The sequence below is a fragment of the Callithrix jacchus genome, chromosome 10 (genome assembly GCF_049354715.1).
Source record: "Callithrix jacchus isolate 240 chromosome 10, calJac240_pri, whole genome shotgun sequence".
Taxonomy (NCBI): domain Eukaryota; kingdom Metazoa; phylum Chordata; class Mammalia; order Primates; family Cebidae; genus Callithrix; species Callithrix jacchus.
In genome coordinates, this window is record NC_133511.1 from 61780654 (window position 1) to 61799465 (window position 18812).

Genomic DNA, 18812 nt, shown 5'->3' on the forward strand with positions numbered 1-18812 from the left:
TACACTTTCTCCAACGTGTTGCCCCTCCTCCCCAGGATACCACCATGCCTTCACAATTACAAAAGGAATAGCATCCCTACCTCCCTAAAGAGAAAGACAGACCTAACAACTTTTTGGTAGAGAAAGAAAATGAATCAACCTCCTTGACCAATCCTGTTGTCTCTCTGCCACCTGTTGCACTTTCCATATGAACTGGAGCCACTTCACTTAATTCTCAGTATTCCTCTCCTTTTCCATGCAGTGCTTTACAGAAGATTAGAGGTCTCTGTTAATTTTGTGTACCCCCATAACTAAAGCTTTGATTTGAGAAAGTCAGCCCCTGATAGAAATATTGGCCTCAGCATCAGACAGATCTGTCTTGAGATTCTTCTCTGGATGTGGAGTAGTTGGAATCCTTGTGCACTGCTGGTGGAAATGTAGAATGGTAGCACTACTATGGAAAACAGTGTGATCGCTCCTCAAAAAATCAAAAATAGAATTTACCATATGATCCAGCAATTTCATTTCTGGGCATATACTCAAATGAATTGAAAGAGAGTTTCAAAGAGATGTTTGTACACCTGTGTGCATAGCAACCCTATTCATAATAGCCAAAAGGTGGAAGCAACCTGAGTTTCTATCCATGTATGAATGGATAAACAAAATGAGGTATAAACACACAATGGAATAGTATTCAGCCTTCAAAAGGAAGGAAATTCTGGCCATGCCGCAACATGGGTGAACCGTGAAGACATTATGCCAAGTGAAATAAGCCATCACAAAATGATAAATACTGGATGATTTCCCTTACATTAGGTACCTAGAATAGTCAAATTCATAGAGATAGAAAATAGAATGGTGGTTGTCAGGGCTGACGGAAAGGGGAAATAGGAGTTATTTAATGGGTGCAGAGTTTCAGTTTTGCAAGATGAAATGAGTTTTGGAGACTGACAGCGGTGATGGTTGCCCAACACCACCCCCATCCTCAACAGCACTGGCTTGTACACTTAACAGTGGCTAAGATGGTAAATTTTAGGTTATGTTTATTTTACCACGATTTTAGAAATCAGGAAAAGAATTCCTCTCTGGCAGAGTTTAGCTGTGTGATCTGTCATAAATTATTTACCTCTCAGAGCCTCAGTTTCCTCATCTGTATCTCACTGGGTTACTGAGAAAACTGAATCTGACAGTGTATATAAAGTGCTTAGAGTGTAAGCACAGAGCAGATAACCCACAGTGTTACTCTCCTTTTCCTCTTTTTGGGTTGTCTCTTGAGACCACTTTGACCTTGGGTTCTAGGAGCATTAAAGGGCTGCCTGGCTGTGAGCCGCCACTATGTAGCTCACCTATCGCATAAAGAGAAGCTGTGCAAAGTCAGCACATATTGAAATGTTTGCCCTCATGAAAGTGAAGTTTTTTGTTGTCGTTTTGGTCATTTGTCTTTCAGAGACAGTCTCAGTCAGTTACCCAGGTTGGAGTGTAGTGGCACAGTCATAGCTCACTGCAGCTTCGACCTCCTAGGCTCAAGCAATTCTCCTGACTCAGTCTCTCAAGTTGCTGGGACTACAGGTGTGTCTCACCATGCCTAGCTAACTTTTTAAATTTTTTGTAGAGAGAGGATCTTACTCTGTTGCCCAGGCTCGTCTCAAACTCCTGGCCTCAAGTGATCCTCCCCCCGCCCCAGCCTCCCAAAGTGCTGGGATTACAGGTGTGAGTCACCATGCCTGGCCAGGAAGGTGAAGCTGAAAGTTTGTATCAATACCAAGAATTTGGAGAAGATGATAAAATCTAATGGAATATAATTACAAAATAAATTCTCATCTAAATCAAGGAATCTATTTTAGTCTCATGCTCACATAATAAACCTGCATTATGAAGTGATAATAAAAGTTTATTCTCTGAAGACTTATTGAACTCCTCCTGTGTACCAGGCACTGTTCTAGGAGGTAGAGATTTACAAGTGAATGAGAGTCCAGTAGGTACAAAGTGCTGTGCTGATGCTTGAGACAAATTTCTTACTCTGTCTGCCCCACAAATGAAGAGTTAGGGATTTCTACCTGGGTGGAGTTGGGAACCCAGGTCTGCCATTTGCTACAGTACCATACCAAGTGGCCTCTGCATCCTTCTACCAGAATGTGTGAAGCCTCTTGGCCGCAAAGCTAAGTAGTTTGCTTAAAGGACCCTCACGTTTGCTGGTCAGATGCTTACCTATGTTCTCTTTCCTCCATCTCACAGTGGACTGCATGGACCCCACGTGTTCAGGCCGGGGCGTCTGCGTGAGAGGTGAATGCCACTGCTCTGTGGGATGGGGAGGCACCAACTGTGAGACCCCCAGAGCCACATGCTTAGACCAGTGTTCAGGCCATGGAACCTTCCTCCCAGACTCTGGGCTTTGCAGCTGTGATCCAAGCTGGACTGGACACGACTGTTCTATTGGTAAATGCACGGGGAGGAAGGCTGGGTGGAGGGGGAGTTGGGGTGAGGAGGAATGAGGAGTGGGGTGTGAGGGGTGGGGGGTAGGGGGTGGGGAAAAGCAGCATGGGCAGAGGGAGGGGATTTCTACTGTGACATGGTCACCATTCAGTCCTGCTCAGGGACGTGACTTTTCTCAATCATGTAGCAATGCATTCCCCATGCCTCTGAGTGCTTTTGTTCTTTCTCTGAACTCTAGCCTTCAATACTTTTACTCTGGTAGAGATAGGATTCAAAAATTACATCCTTACATCATTCCTTCCATAGTAGTGTTCTTGAGATTCAAAACTACCCCTCAACAATGGTACTTATAATTATAGATATGTGCCACTGAAATCTCATCTCATGTTAAGATGTTATCCCTGGAGGCGAGGCCATAGGGAAAGTTTTCCTAGTTAAGCTCTGTAGGGGTGGGCTTTACAGGATGCATGTCCCTGCCATCAGACCCTTTGGTTGCACCTGCTTCTCAGAAAGAAGTCGAAACTGGGTGTAGTGTTTAGGGTTCTTTGGGATCCGGCTCCCGCCTGCCCTTCTAGCCAAACACTCTGTTAGTTGCTAAGCTCCATGAGGGTAGCAAACATGTCTTATTCAGCCTGCAGCCCCAGGACTCAGCATGGCCTTACCCACAGCACCTACTCAATAAATAGTGATGAATGAATGAATGAGCACATGATTGACTGTGTTCTTGATTGTGACATTTGGTTCACCACAGGGTTTGTACATATAAAGTACAAAGGATAATTATGTTGGCACCCTTCTGTTTGAAAACACTGTGATTTATAGATCCTTTCCAAGTGAGGATTAAATAGGAGCATATGTGAGTCACTAGCACGGTATTGGTGTATAACGGGTTACATTCACATCTAATCTCTTATTGAATCTGTGCAAATCCCTATGAGAAAGGTGTCAGTTATCCATGTTTTACCAATTTGCATAATACTTTAATCACTGGATACTTACTGTACACCTACAATATACCAGACACTCTTCTAATTAGACAGGATGAAGAGACGAAAGAGTCCCTGCCTTTGCAGAGTGTGCATTCTGGGAAAGATGGGGGGGGCAACAATGAGAGAATGAAGATAAGTAAAATAATAAAGAACCTAAGGTTCAAAAAAAATTTAAGTAATCCTGCCCGGGGACAAAAAGCTAAAAAGTGATAGCCTCTCCAGCTATGCTTTTTTATACTAAATCATTTTCCTCGGCACTCCACGCTGTTTAAACAAAGTGAGGCTCAGATTAGCTCATTTTGTTGTATATTAACAGTTCTGGTGGTGATCGAGAAAGATAGTTGAGACCTTTGGCAAAAATGAGATCCATGCATCATTCATGCCTTTGGAATACTTTGAATTACCTTTCCCTGTTGAATGGAGAATCGATGTTCAATACACAGTATAAACTGGACTGTTATCCTTGTTTGCAAAGCTCATGTAAAGACATGATTGTAAGCACAGATGTGCAGGGTCTCAGGAATAATTCTTTTTATATAGCTCTGTTTATAGCGATATAATAAATGGTTCTCTTAAAGCTACACTGGCTTGCATTGTTCATTATGTGGCCACAAAGCTAATTTATGATAGGCATATAACTGTGTCTTGCACTGTTAATTCCTGATGAAACCCCACAGCCTCTGAGGACGTAGGTATAACTTTGGATGAGATTACTAAGTATTCTTTAGTTAGCCCTGTAAATGGAAACAACAGAACTATCAAAAGGGACTTTGAATAGAATTATGAGCTCTCCTCTCCTCAGTCCTGGCTGCACCACTCCCCATAACTGCTATCAAACATGTATCTGTCCTCACGTGCAAAGGCAAGAGAGAACCATGTGATGAGAAAAGTCCCTGAGACAGACTTTCTTCAGACAGACTTGGGTTCAAATCTTGGCTCTACTACTTACTAATTATAATTTTCGGCAAGTTACTTCACCCTTTGAAGCTATAAAATGGAAATAATGATAGTACCTACCTTCTGGAGTCATAGTGAGAATTATTTAAGAAAATGAAAAAGTCTCAGACCACAGTGCAATCAAACTAGAACTGAGAATTCAGAAACTAACTCAGAACCACTCAACTTCATGGAAACTGAACAACTGTCTCTTGAATATTGACTGGATAAACAATGAAATGAAGGCAGAAATAAAGATGTTCTTAGAAACTAACAAGAACCAAGACACAACATACCAGAATCTCTGGGACACATTTAAAGTAGTGTTTAGAGGAAAATTTATAGCAATAAATGCCTACATGAGAAGAAAGGAAAGATCTAAAATTGACACCCTATCATCAAAATTGAAAGTGCTAGAGGAGCAAGATCAAAAAAACTAAAAACCTCTCAGAGGACAAGAAATAACTAAGATCAGAGCAGAACTGAAAGAGATAGAGACACAAACAGCCCTTCAAGAAATCAGTAAATCCAGGATCTGGTTTTCTGAAAAGATCAACAAAATAGACCACTAGCCAGATTAATAAAAAAGAAAAGAAAGAATAATCAAACAGATGAAATAAAAAACAATAAAGGAGATATCACCACAGATTCCACAGAAATACAAACCGCCATTAGAGATTACTACAAACAGCTCTATGCACATAAACCAGTAATCCTGGAAGAAATGGATAAATTCCTGGACACTTGCATCCTCCCAAGCTTAAACCAGGAAGAAGTTGAAACCCTAAATAGATCAGTAACAAGGTCTGAAGTTGAGGCAGCAGTTAATTGCCTACCAACCAAAAACAGCCCAGCTCCAGATGGGTTCATAGCCAAATTCTACCAGACATACAAAGAGGAGCTGGTACCACTTCTTCTGAAACTATTTCAAACAATCCAAAAAGAGAATCCTCCCCAAATCATTTTATGAGACCAACATCCCATTACCAAAACCAGGCAGAGACTCAACAAGAAAAGAAAACTTCAGGCCAATATCCATGATGAACATAGATGCAAAAATCTTCAATAAAATACTGGCTAACTGATTGCAACAGCACATCAAAAAGCTTATCCATCACAAACAAGTAGGTTTCATCCTGGGGATGCAAGGCTGGTTCAACATACACAAGTCTATAAATGTAATTCACCACATAAACAGAACCAAAGACAAAAACCATGTGATTATCTCAATTGATGCAGAGAAGGCCTTTGACAAAATTCAGCAGCCCTTTATACTAAAAACCCTCAATAATCTAGGTATTGACGGAGCATATCTCAAAATAATAAAAGCTATTTACAACAAACCCACAGCCAATATCATACTGAATGGGCAAAAACTGGAAGCATTCCCTTTGAATTCTGGCACTAGACAAGGATGCCCTCTCTCACCACTCTTATTCAATATAGTATTGGAAGTTCTAGCCAGAGCAGTTAGACAAAAAAAAGAAATAAAGGGTATTCAGTTAGGAAAGGAGGAAGCCATCTCTATTTGCAGATGACATGATTGTGTGTTTAAAAGACCCTATCGTCTCAGCCCAAAATCTCCTTAAACTGATAAGCAACTTCAGCAAAGTCTCAGGATACAAAATCAGTGTGCAGAAATCACAAGCATTCCTATACACCAATAACAGAGAGCCAAAGCATGAGCAAACTCCCATTTGCAATTGCTGCAAGAAGAATAACATACCTAGGAATACAACTAACAAAGGAGGTAAAGGACCTCTTCAAGGAGAACTACAAACCACTGCTCAAGGAAATAAGAGAGGACATAAACAGATGGAGAAACATTCCATGCTCATGGTTAGGAAGAATCAATATTGTGAAAATGGCTGTACTGCCCTAAGTAATTTATAGATTCAATGCTATCCCCATCAAGCTACCAATGACCTTCTTCACAGAACTGGAAAAAAACACCTTAAACTTGATATGGAACCAAAAGAGAGCCCACATAGCCAAGTCAATTCTAAGCAAAAAGAACAAAGCTGGAGGCATCACGCTACCTGACTTCAAACAATACCATAAGGCTACAGTAATCAAAACAGCGTGGTACTGGTACCAAAACAGAGATATAGACCAAAGGAACAGAACAGAGGCCTCGGAGGAAATGCCACACATCTACAACCATCTGATCTTTGACAAACCTGACAAAAACAAGCAATGGGGAAAGGAGCCCCTGTTTAATAAATGGTGTTGGGAAAACTGGCTAGCCATGTGCAGGAAGCAGAAACTGGACCCCTTCCTGACACCTTACACTAAAATTAACTCTAGACGGATTAAAGACTTAAACATAAGACCTAACACCATAAAAACCCTAGAAGAAAACCTAGGCAAAACCATTCAGGATATAGTCATAGGCAAGGACTTCATGACCAAAACACCGAAAGCATTGGCAGCAAAAGCCAAAATAGACAAATGGGATCTAATTAATCTCCAGAGCCTTCTGCACATCAAAAGAAACAATTGGTAGAGTGAACCGGCAACCAACAGAATGGGAAAAAATTTTTGCAATCTACCCATGTGACAAAGGGCTAATATCCAGAATCTACAAAGAACTAAAACAGATTTACAAGAAAAAAACAAACCCATTCAAAAGTGGGCAAAGGATATGAACAGACACTTTACAAAAGAAGACAAAAATGAGGCTAACAAACATATGAAAAAATGCTCATCATCACTGGTCATTAGAGAAATGCAAATCAAAACCACATTGAGATACCATCTCACACCAGTTAGAATGGTAATCATTAAAAAAATCTGGACACAACAGATGCTGGAGAGGATGTGGAGAAATAGGAACACTTTTACACTGCTGGTGACAGTGTAAATTAGTTCAACCTTTGTGGAAGACAGTGTGGCGATTCCTCAAGGACCTGGAAATAGAAATTCCATTTGACTCAGCAATCCCATTACTGGGTATATATCCAAAGGATTATAAATCGTTCTGTTATAAGGACACATGCACACACATGTTCATTGCAGCACTGTTTACAATAGCAAAGTCTTGGAACCAACCCAAATGCCCATCAATGATAGACTGGACAGGGAAAATGTGGCATATATACACCATGGAATATTATGCAGCCACAAAAAACGATGAGTTCGTGTCCTTTGTTAGAGGATGAATCTGGAAACCATCATTCTCAGCAAACTGACACAAGAACAGAAAATCAAACACTACATGTTCTCACTGATAGGCCAGTGTTGAACAGTGAGAACATATGGACACAGGGAGGGGAGCATCACACACTGAGGTCTGTGTGGGGGGTCTAGGGGAGGGACAGCGGGGGGTGGGAAGTTGGGGAGAGATATCATGGGGAGAAATGCCAGATATAGGTGATGGAGAGGAAGGCAGCAAACCACATTGCCATGTATGTACCTATGCAACAATCCTGCATGTTCTTTACATGTACCCCAGAACCTAAATGCAATAAAATATATATATATGTATATTTTTTTTTAAAAGGAAAATGAAAATGATTTGGCCTATTATATGAACTCAATACCTGTTAGCTATTGTTATGATGATAATTATAACACTCATTGGTGGAGCAATTGATATTAACAAAGACATTTAATAGTAAGACGCAAGATGAAATCCCTTTCAGAAATATAGATTCTAAATTTTTCTGTAGCCTGTCACTGACTAGAACAAAAATACAAAAAATTAGCTGGGCATGGTGGCGCATGCCTGTAATCCCAGCTGCTTGGGAGGCTGAGGCAGGAGAATTGCCAGAACCCAGGGGGCGGAGGTTGCGGTGAGCCGAGATCGCGCCATTGCACTCCAGCCTGGGTAACAAGAGTGAAACTCCGTCTCAAAAAAAAAAAAAGAAAGAAGGGTGTCATGATTGCCACAAAGCCAGGGATTTAAAAGGCGCTTTAAAACTGTTGTAATGGTAAAAACAATTGGTGTTTGTTGAGTATCCCGTAGCATACAATGATGTCGCACATAGAAACACACCCTGCACAACAGCCCTGTGAGGTTGGGATGACAGGTATGGTATTGCCCCCATTCCTGTGCTGAAGCTAGGGTAGTGGCTGTGACTTGCAGGAGCCATGCTGGTGAGGAAGGAAGCTGGGAGTCAAGGCCTGGCCCCGCACTGAGGCAGCCTGCTTCCCAGCACTCCCCACGGGCCGCATTCCTCCTCAGCTGTCACTTTGCCTCTGGAAGCCAATTTGAAGGAGAATGAGGGCACTTCACCTGTTCTCTCCTCAGCCCCTTCTGTATAGGAACTGCTGGCCTGGGTTCCACCCTGCTTCTGCCACCTGCTCACTGTGTGACCTTGGCAAGAAACTTCACTTTCCTTGACGTCAGGTTCCTTATCTGAAAGATGGAGATAGTAATAGTACCTACCTCAGCAGATTATATAATCACTAAAGTACATTATTTTTGTATGCACATAGGACAGTGTGTGTCATAGTAGAAACATTAATGTCTCTACCACCTCCCTTCCAAGGGGACTTTCACTGAGTGGAAGCTGTTTTGAAACTCTTGAGTTTTTGCAGTGAAGCTAAGCAAGGAATGCCTTGTTGCCTGGATCCTCTATAGAGCCGAGAAACTGTGTTTAGGGAGTTAGCTACAGGGCAGCAGAACAAGCACTGGGCTTTTTGGGGAAGTGTTACTTCCCACTCATTGAATGGCTTCAGCATGTGGCTTAACCCTCTAACCCTTAGTTTTCCCTTAGGTAAAATTACTTTATGGAATTATTGTGAGGATAGGTGAGGAAATATGGGCAAAATCGTTTTCACAGTATCTGACAGCTCACACCCTGGACAAGCGGTAGCACTAGTCATCTTGCCTGTGCTACTGGCTGCCTGGCATGGCTGGACTGGCACAGACACTGCCCAGTCCCTCTCATCAGAGCTGCTGGCCAAAAGGCAAATCCCGAGTGATCCTTGCATTGGTTCTGGGTCCTTGGGTTGGCAGAGATGGTCCCCTGCTGCGTGCTGCCTCCTAGGAAGGAACACTGTCTATTCCCTGAGACATGTGTCTTGCTGTTTGGCACCAAGAACAGGATTTAATGAAAGCAGTTTAAATCAACATGCCCTGTATTCAACAAGAAGCCCTGTATTGAAATATGAGCTGACAAGTTCCCCAGCACTTTGGTTAGGTTTGTGGAAACAGTGAAGTCAGATTTTATACAAGTGTTTACTCAGTTCCCTGGCTTCCTGGCAACTTGGCTTCCAGTCTCATCTCCGAAATTCCTCTTTCAATCCAGCCTCATGTATGTGGTCTTCCCTCCTGATAAACCACACAAGATAACTGTCGGAACAGATTCTTATGGCCCAGAAGAGCACAGGACATAGGCACCAGGGGGACTTCACTTCCTGAGTCATTTGGGAGGATGGTACTGATTGGGGTGGTAGTGATGGTGGGGAGGTGGCTACTGCTGATGCTGTTAAGCAGATAGAGAAGAGTTGGAGAGGGGGAATGACTGACCCGGAGTGAGTCAGCTTTCCAGTGGCAGTTGAATTAAATCCAGGCTTTAATACCTCTTTGGATAGAAAGTAGGCATGGGGCAAAAGCTGAGGACTTGGGAACAAAGTCCTCAGCTTTTGCCCCATGCCTACTTTCTATCCAAAGAGGTGTTCGTGTCACCAGTCTTATCTTTCTTTCTGACGAGCCACAGGCTAGAGTAACAAAGAGCCATCCATTTATTAGTGTTTAGCATGTACCAGGCACTGAAATAAGTTCTTTATAACCTTATCTGAGTTAAGGTTCATAAGAACCCTGGGAAGGAAGTATTACTAGTATTACCATTTCCAGATGAGGAAACTGAAGCTCAGAAAGATTAAATTACATGCCGGCATCCTTTTTCTTCAACCCTCACCCAATTAATAAGTGGCAGAGTCCAGATTCAAACCAGATCTTGCTCCAGGGTCTCTCCTGAACACTATGTTATACTGAGCAATGTATTCTAATCAATCTCTCTTTTTCCCTCTAACTAAGCTGTGAGCTCTGTGAGGTTGGGGCCCATCAGTATCCCTAGCATAGGACAAACATGCATTAGGTTCTCCGTGATTATTCCACGAATGACTTAACCGATGAATAGTCAAAGGAAGAAGAAGAGCCCACTGGGAACACAGGGAAGGGAGTGGCTGCAGCTGAAAGCTCTGTCCAGGAAGATGCCAGCACACTACCCAACAGCGAACCTAATCCCTTCTCTCAGGACTCCACCTCCTCCCCACCTCCTCACAAACCCCTTCCCTCCCACTCCCCACACGTTGTGCTGGGCTAACACCAAACAGATCTCTGCACTCCTTCTCTGTCACTTCCCAGACGTAGATCATGTTAGTTTCATGTGCAGTGCCAGCCAGCCAGAAGCCCTCTTGGATGAAAGCTGTCATCATTTCACCCCCTTGAAGCCATCTTTCCCAGGGAGCAGGCCTGCTGGGCTGGATGCCTCATCAACTTCTGCATAAAGTGGGTACACTCAGTTGCACGGCTGTGCAGAACAACTCACATCTCTCCTTCCAAATGCTTTAGTTGGCATTTCACCCTCTTGGCTCAGAGCTGTCTCAGAACAGGGAAAGAATTTAATCTCTTTGAGATGGTCCTTAGAATTGGAAAGACACACCTTTCTTTCGGAGTTAAATGGACTCTAAAGATTTCGTGCTCCATGTCATTTTCCATGGTACCCTTTCAAAGGCTGTTCCTTAGGCTCATCATTTGCCCCTGTTGGTTCTCCTTCAGGTCTTCCTTCCCCACCCTCACCCTCATAGCCCCTCTCCTCAGCCTCGTAAATTCATTCCTCATTTTCACTGCTCTGTGAGCTTTCTCCAGTCTTGTCTCCCATAAATGACTTTTATTTGAGAGAGTCCTCTCACTATATTTTATTCCTTAGGGTTGCTGGCTCACGGAAGTAGTACATGGCAGAGATTCTGCCTGTAAAATGCTCATGCTGTGGGTTTATGATTCTTATCATTTGATTGCAGTTGAGTTTCATGGAGTAACAGGTGGAGATGTTTTAGAGATTCAGTGGCATAGGTTTGGAGAGAGTATGTGCAGTCAGCAAGAATTGCATGAAATTTGGAGTAGGACCAGGCTAGATTTTCTTTTTTCTTTTTTTGAGGTTTCAGTGGGACGGGAGAATCACAAGGAATCAGGTGTTCAGAGGAATGTATTGAGTAGAGGTGAGGAACTAGGATGTTGAAAAGTTAAAAAAAGGAGAGAAGGAGAGGAAGAAAGAGGATGAAAAAGAGGGAGAGAGAACAGGAATGTTGCTTCATTCTAAAAATGGGTATTAATAATGGCCAATCAATATTTTGTGTATTTAAAATGGAGAACTCTATAAATATTTATTGAGTTTACTTGTTCCGGATCTGAGTTGAAGTCCTGGATATCCTTATTAATTTTCTGTCTCGTTGAGTCTAAATCTCGTTATGGGTCTTATGTATCTGGGTATTAAGATCTCTTATTGTTGCATTGATCCTTTTACCACTGTATCCTTGTTGCTTTGAAATCTATTTTATCAAATGTGAGAATTGCAACTCCTGCTTTTTGTTTATTTATTTATTTTTGCTCTCCATTTGGTTGGTAAATTTTTCTCCAACCCTTTGTTTTAAGTCTTTGTGTATCTTTGGATATACCGTTAGGTTTTGTCTGTATCTTTTGATTGGGGGATGTAGTCGATTTAAATTTAGGGTTACTGCCATTTGATATTAACTGGCTATTTTATCCATTCGTTGATGTAAATTCTTCTTTATGTTGATGCTCTTTACTTTTTGGTATATTTTTAGAAAGGCTCATACTGGTTGTTCCTTTCTATGTATAATGCTTCTTTCAGAAGTTCTTGTAAAGCAGGCCTGGTGGTAATAAAATCTCTGAGTACTTGCTTGTTCATAAAATATTTTATTTTTCCTTCAATTGAGAAGCTTAGTTTGGCAGGATATGAGATTCTAGGCTGAAAGTTCTGTTCTTTAAGTATGTTGAATATTGGCCCCCACTCTCTTCTGGCTTGTAGGGTTTCTGCTGAGAGATCTGCTGTAAGTCTAATAGGCTTCCCTTTATGGGTAACCTGGCCTTTCTCTCTGGATGCCCTTAGTATTTTCTCCTTCGTTTCGATCCTGGTGAATCTACTGATTATGTGCCTTGGAGTTGCTCTTCTTGAGGAATATCTTTGTGGTGGTCTCTGTATTACCTGGGGTTGAATAGTGTCCTGCTTTGCTAGATTGGGAAAATTTTCCTGGATAATATCCTGAAGGGTATTTTCCAGCTTGGATTCATTCTCTCCATCACATTCAGGTACACAAATCAAACGTAGATTGGGCCTTTTCACATAGTCCCATATTTCTTGGAGACTTTGCTCATTCCTTTTCATCCTTTTTTCTCTATTCTTGTCTTGTCGTTTTATTTCATTAAGTTGGTCTTCAACCTCTGATATCCTTTCTTCTGCTTGATCCATTCTGCTCTTTAAACTTGTGCATATTTCACTAAGTTCTCGTGTTGTATTTTTCAACTCCATTAGTTCATTTATATTCCTCTCTATATTGTCTATTCTTTTCAGCATTTCGTCAAACCTTTTTTCGAAGTTCTTAGTTTCTTTACATTGGGTTAGAACAAGTTCTTTTAATTCCCAGAAGTTTCTTATCATCCACCTTCTGAAGCCTACTTCAGATAATGGAACACAGTCCTTTTCCATCAGGGCTTGTTCCGTTGCTGATGAGGAACTGCAATCCCCTGTAGAGGGAGAGGAGTTCTGATTTTAAGTATGCTCAGCCTTCTTAGGCTGGTTTTTTCCCTTTATTATAAATGTATCCATCTGTCGTCTTTACAATTACCGCCTTTCTAATTAGGTTTCTGAGTCGACGTCCAATTTATTGATTCCCAGTGCTGGGATTCAAGCAACCCACTGCGCCAGCCAAAATAGCAGCGATAAGACTGATGGTGCTCTTCTGCCCGGGAATCTCTGGTCTGGCTTCCTTCTTGAGTCTGCAACAAGCGGCTCTGCCTTCCCGGAGCTCCAAACACTGGTCAGTAAGGGAACCAGTCCCATTTACTCTGCATGAAGAGCTGCCGCGCCAAGGCGCCAGCAAAACCGCTGCACCGGCCACAAGAGTCACGTTGGCGACCCGTGGGGCTCCTCCACTAGAAATCTGCTGGTCCGTGAGCAACGAAAATTCGTCTGAAAGTGTGGCGTCCTCTTGTTCTCTGAGCTTTCACTGGGAGCTACAATCCTGAGCTGTTAGTGATCAGCCATCTTGGATCTCTCTAGAGATTTTCAAGGCTAGATTTTCAAGACTCAGCTTAAGCATAGATAATGGCTAATGATACCTGCCTTGCAGGATTGTTTTCCAAATTAGATTTAACATGTATACTTAAGTTGCCTAGCATGGTGGCTGCATTTAGTAAGCAGTCAATAAATGAAGTATTTGTATGTATTTTTAGAATGCATGATTAGATTTTAAACATCCAGACAGTCCTTAGACTCTAACAAATTTAATTCTTAGGACAGTTTATAGAGTGAAGGTTTGGACCCAAAAGACCTGGATCTGAATCTGCGTAACCTTAACTCTCTTTCTCTCTCAGACGCTCAGTTTCCTTGCAGTTTCTGAGTCTCTCTACCATCCCCGTTCCCCAGCCCCCAACACTGGTCATTGACTCTAGATGAAGAGTCATTATCTAGATTATCTAGATCATTACTTAGATGAAGAGTCTAGATGAAGAGTTAGATAAAAGCTGACACATTTACTCCCAAAAAACTAGGTCAGTGGCCCACAGCACAAGGGAGTTAGGGTTAGCCTCCTCTCAGCATCACGAGCTTCCTGAGGTCCATTCCAGAGAAGAGTACAACCTCCTCAGAGAGAGCACCCCACAACAGCCCCAGACCTGCTCCCACCCTGGCACATTCACTGCATTCATTCACTGAACCTTTCTGGCCTGTGTGCTGGGCACTTACTGTTTTAGGCACCGAAGATCAGACAGCCCCAGTCTGGTCAGGAAGTGAGACACCTAATTATGCAGCATGAGCAGAGCTCTGATTGATGTGTGTACAGTAGGGTTTGGAGCACAAGGGCAGGAGCAGTGAACTTGGCCAGTAAGGAGATGGGAGTGGAACCAGAGAAGGTCCTCACCAACTGGAGACTTGTGAGCCAGACCCCGAAAGGGGACTGAAGGGTGGCCCCCTGGTGGCCAAGGAGGAGAGGGCAGTGCAGGCCGAGCATGCGTGGTCAGCTGGACAGTTGCGCCTCAGTCTGGCTGGAGTGTAGGAACTGCAGGGGTGAGTGGCAGGTAGGAAGCCAGAAGGTAGGCAGGATCCAAATCTTGGAGTCTGCTGAATACCTTGCCAAAAATCTTGGCTTAAAATAATTGTCAGTGTGCAATCCCAGCACTTTGGGAGGCCGAGGCAGGCAGATAACCTGAGGTCAGGAGTTTGAGACCAGCCTGACCAACATGGAGAAATCGCTACTGAAAATATAAAATTAGCCAGATGTGGTGGCACATGCCTGTAATCCCAGCTACTCAGGAGGCTGAGGCAGGAGAATCGCTTGAACCCGGGAGGTGGAGGTTGCAGTGAGCCAGGATTGCGCCATTGTACTGCAGCCTGGGCAACAAGAGCAAAACCCCATCTCAAAATAAAATAAAATAAAATAATTGTCAATGAACATTGGAGGTTTCCCTTTCAGACTCCACATCTGGTGTCTTTATTTGGCTCTCTCAACTCAATCTGGCCTAGATTCTACCTTAACATAGGGGAACTCTCTAGAATTCACACTCAGATCTTTAAGCTTCCAGTTTATTCTCTATTAATCTCCCCTACCCAAAGGGAAAGCAAATCACAAAACATAAATATAACAATAATGACTAGATGGCTACGGCACTGAAAAACTCTGTTATCAAATTATGTCACAATTGACAGCAAAATAAACTCAATGCTTTAACAAAAATAAGCTTAAAGTAGCAACTGGGTTAAAAAAAATTAAAGCTTTAAACATAGCAGTTGCATTAGAGCTAAATTCAATTTTATTTACGAGGCAAAATATAATTACATTTAAATTTGAGGGAACATAATTTAATTCTTATTAATGACAGAAAGACTGAGTGAGATGCTTTAATGCCAGAGAAATTGTCTTATGTTCATGGATGGGAGAGAAAATTAGATTCAGCATAGAGCATTCTCTCCTGTTACAAGTCTCATTTGTGTAGCCGGAATTGTTCCTTCTCTGAGAAGCATTAGTTTCTCAGCCCAGAAAGCACAGCACTGACATCCAATTAAACATCAAAAGGAAACGATCAAGCTAGGCTATTTCTGTACAGGTATGTTACAGGAGGGGAAACTCAAGGTTAGAATTTCTCCGGAGGAATAATATCCACTGAGACTTGACATTTCCTGTACCCCTTCCCAACAGCGAGTGGTAGCCTAAAATCAAAGTTCAGAATAATAAATATCCAGGAGACTGACAGTGGCATAAAGAAGGAAGGGAATTGTCAGAGAGAGGCGGGGAAGAGCCTACCCGTTGTCTGGGAGGTAGTGTGGAAGTTTAGACACAATGAGACGGTCAGTACCTAACATTTAATCAAAGACTAGAAAATTGGGCCCAGACAAGCATGCTGCTAAATACTGCCAGAGTTAAAGGTTGATAAACCAAGAGCTGGCAGATTTGTAATTTAGTAGAATTTCCCCTGACAGCTCTGGAACGTTTTCTATCAGAATTGGAGCTTGTCAGTATGCAAATATAAGCCCTCCTGAAATTGCGCTGCAGAATGAAGTTTCTATTTGGATGCCCAAGCTGATATCTCATACAAAATCTCCAGTTGCCTTCCTGAATCAAACTGCTGTTACTATAACTTGTAATTTTAAAAAATAACTATTTTTGAATGGAAATTTTACATTTTACAGAGCTCCTTCATATATGTGCTTCATGATTTATTCAAACAGCAAATACATTAACCTCTGACACTGCAGATGGTGTTATTCTCAGGAAACTAGGGTCCAAGAACTTGGGTGACTTACTCAAAGACACTCTGAGAAAACAATGATTCACTTCCAGGCTTCTCCGGCTTCAGAGCCCATGTTTATCCCCTGCACAACTCTGCCTTTGGCTATTACCAAGGTTTATGCTGAAACTGTCAATAAATCAGGTATCAGGTTTTGGGTAGCACTTCATTTAGTAACACTGCCAGAGGAACCATGTAAATAACACTGCCAGAGGAACCATGTAAATTGGATTGTGACTTTGGTGTACTAATATTACTACAAGGGTTTCAGGAAAAGAGCAGTGGCTTTCAACTGATAGTCAGGGAAGCTTCTTGGAGGAAATGGAATTTAAGGTGGTGTTGGAGGTTGGATATGAATAGGTAGTGATAAAAGGAAGAGGCAAGTACCTTGCAGCAGCCAATTGTAGAAGTCAAAGATTTCCAACATATACACAGATGGGAGATCAGGGCATTTTCTAGGGAAGACAAGTAGTTTGAACTAGCTTAGCTTAGGATATTTGTGGCAGTAGTGAGAGGGGGAAAAGGTGAAGGAAGCCAGCATGAATAATCTTGAAGGAGTTTAGGTTTTTTTCTGCCATGGGGAGCCACTGAGAAGTTTCAAGCAGAGGTGTGACACAGTCAGGTTTGGTTTTAGAAAGCTACTCTAGTGTCAGCATACAGTTGGAGGAGCATACCTAGGACAGCCAGGTGAAAGTGTCCAGGAAAGAGTTAGATAGATGAGCTTATGACTGAGTGGAGAATGAGCATTTCTCAAAAGGTTATCAGGATCAGAGGTCATTGGGAAGAGAGTGTAACATCAGCTGTCTCTTCGTTTCACCCAGTTGGGCCCTTTTAGTGGGGGTCTGGTTGTGTTCCAGCCCTTTCCAGAAATACACGTGTCAGTCACATCCTTTGGCTTCCTTGCTCACTAGTTCTTTCCTGGCTTGTTACCCTTCTGCAAAGTCAGCTCCTATTTGGAGGCCTCCTTCAAGCTAGGTTTGAACTCCTTAATCAGGAAGCCAGATACTCTCCAATTAAGAGAAATAGCAGTGGCTTACTGCTTCCTGTGGTAGATGCTTTGTAAAGATTTGAAATTCCAGTCCTGGGGGAATAGATGTGGAGACCTGCTCTGCACCCACATACTAGAATCCACTTTTCTGCTTGGTTTGAAAGCTCTCCAAGCTCCTTGAATGAGGTGAAAGGCCATGTGGTTTCCAAGGCTCGTTAACTTTCTGCCATCTCAATCTGTGGAACAGAGCCATGGCTTGAAGCAGCTCTGACTTCCAGGTGATGGGGAGGGAAGTTGAAAAGCACAGGAGAGTAGCTTGGGTTTGGCCTCAATGTCTAAAGGAGACTAATTACTGTAAGGAAGTCAGAGGTTCCTTTCCTGTATCTTCTTCCCCTTCTGGCTTCTTCCTGAAACCTGCACTGAGACTAAAAGCCATCTGTCCAACTTAGTGAGGGAGGGAGGGAAGAAGCGTGGGTGCCATACTTTCAGCATGCTAATTTGTACAAAATAAAGAGAGATCTGATCTGTGGGAGAGAAAGTTAACTTTTAATTAGCTTACTGTGTGCTAAGCATGGTAGCTGGTGTTCTGCTCATTTACACACATAGGTAGACTTGAGTTTCTTGTGGATGGGAATAATTTCATATAGTCTTGTATCCTCAGCCCCTGGGCATATCTGGCACATAGTAGATGCTCAATACATTTTTAAATCTTTTAAAACTCTGGAAGATAGATATCATTATCACCATTTTATAAATTACAAAAATCAGGCTCAGAGGTGTGCAGTATTTGTTTCACATAGCTAGGAAGTAGCAGAGAAGATTCTTGCCTGATTCCAAGCCTCTGCTCCGTGAAAAATCACAGAATCTTACATGGAGCCCTCTGTTCTCCACTAGATCTGGCAATACAGATACAGTTAGAAGACATGTTTCCTGTGTAAGACTCGCTGGGGAATGCAGAGATTAATTTGATGATAGCAGGGTCCTCTAGACAACTCAGGTAGGCTAATAACCCCGAGAAAGGAAGATCCACATAAAAGTGCTTTGGGAAGGCAGAATGTGAAACTCCTTCCAGCTGGGACACTTTGAAGTGGCTTCAAGGAGGAGGTGGCATTGGAGCCAGAACTCAAAGTGCATTTAGATTTGAACATGTGAAGATCATGGTAAAGGAGCCCAGACCATGGAACTGGCACAGGCAGGAGCGCAGAAGAGGGTCTAAAGAGTTCAGCGACCACCCTCTGGCAGCCACTTGTCCAGCTGCTCCCTTACATTGACTGTTACTTAAGGCAGCCAGCAAGTTCCTACGCAAGTACTGGCATGCAAGTCACTGTGTGGCACAGGATAAGGCACTTCCTGGGCAGGCCCTAGTTTTCGCATCTAGAGAATTCTCTTCTAACCGTAGAGCTGGTTCTAGTTTTCCTCTTTTTCTCCCAGGACTTTAATCCACCTGAAAGAGATCTCCTGGCCAGAATCAGGCCACTTCCTACCCATTGCCAGCTCTCTCCTGCCTTGATCT

The 18812-nt window shown here is 42.6% G+C and overlaps 1 protein-coding gene across 27 annotated transcripts in view; it reads left to right on the forward strand.

Moving 5' to 3' along the window:
* The window catches only part of TENM4 (teneurin transmembrane protein 4), a 3204727-nt gene that overhangs the window by 3051554 nt on the left and 134361 nt on the right, over positions 1 to 18812 (forward strand). For all 27 annotated transcript variants that reach the window (XM_078340117.1, XM_078340116.1, XM_078340121.1 and 24 more), the window contains one exon: positions 2215 to 2415. In XM_078340117.1, the coding sequence (XP_078196243.1) occupies positions 2215 to 2415 (201 nt within the window). The remainder of the gene's footprint in view (positions 1 to 2214; positions 2416 to 18812) is intronic.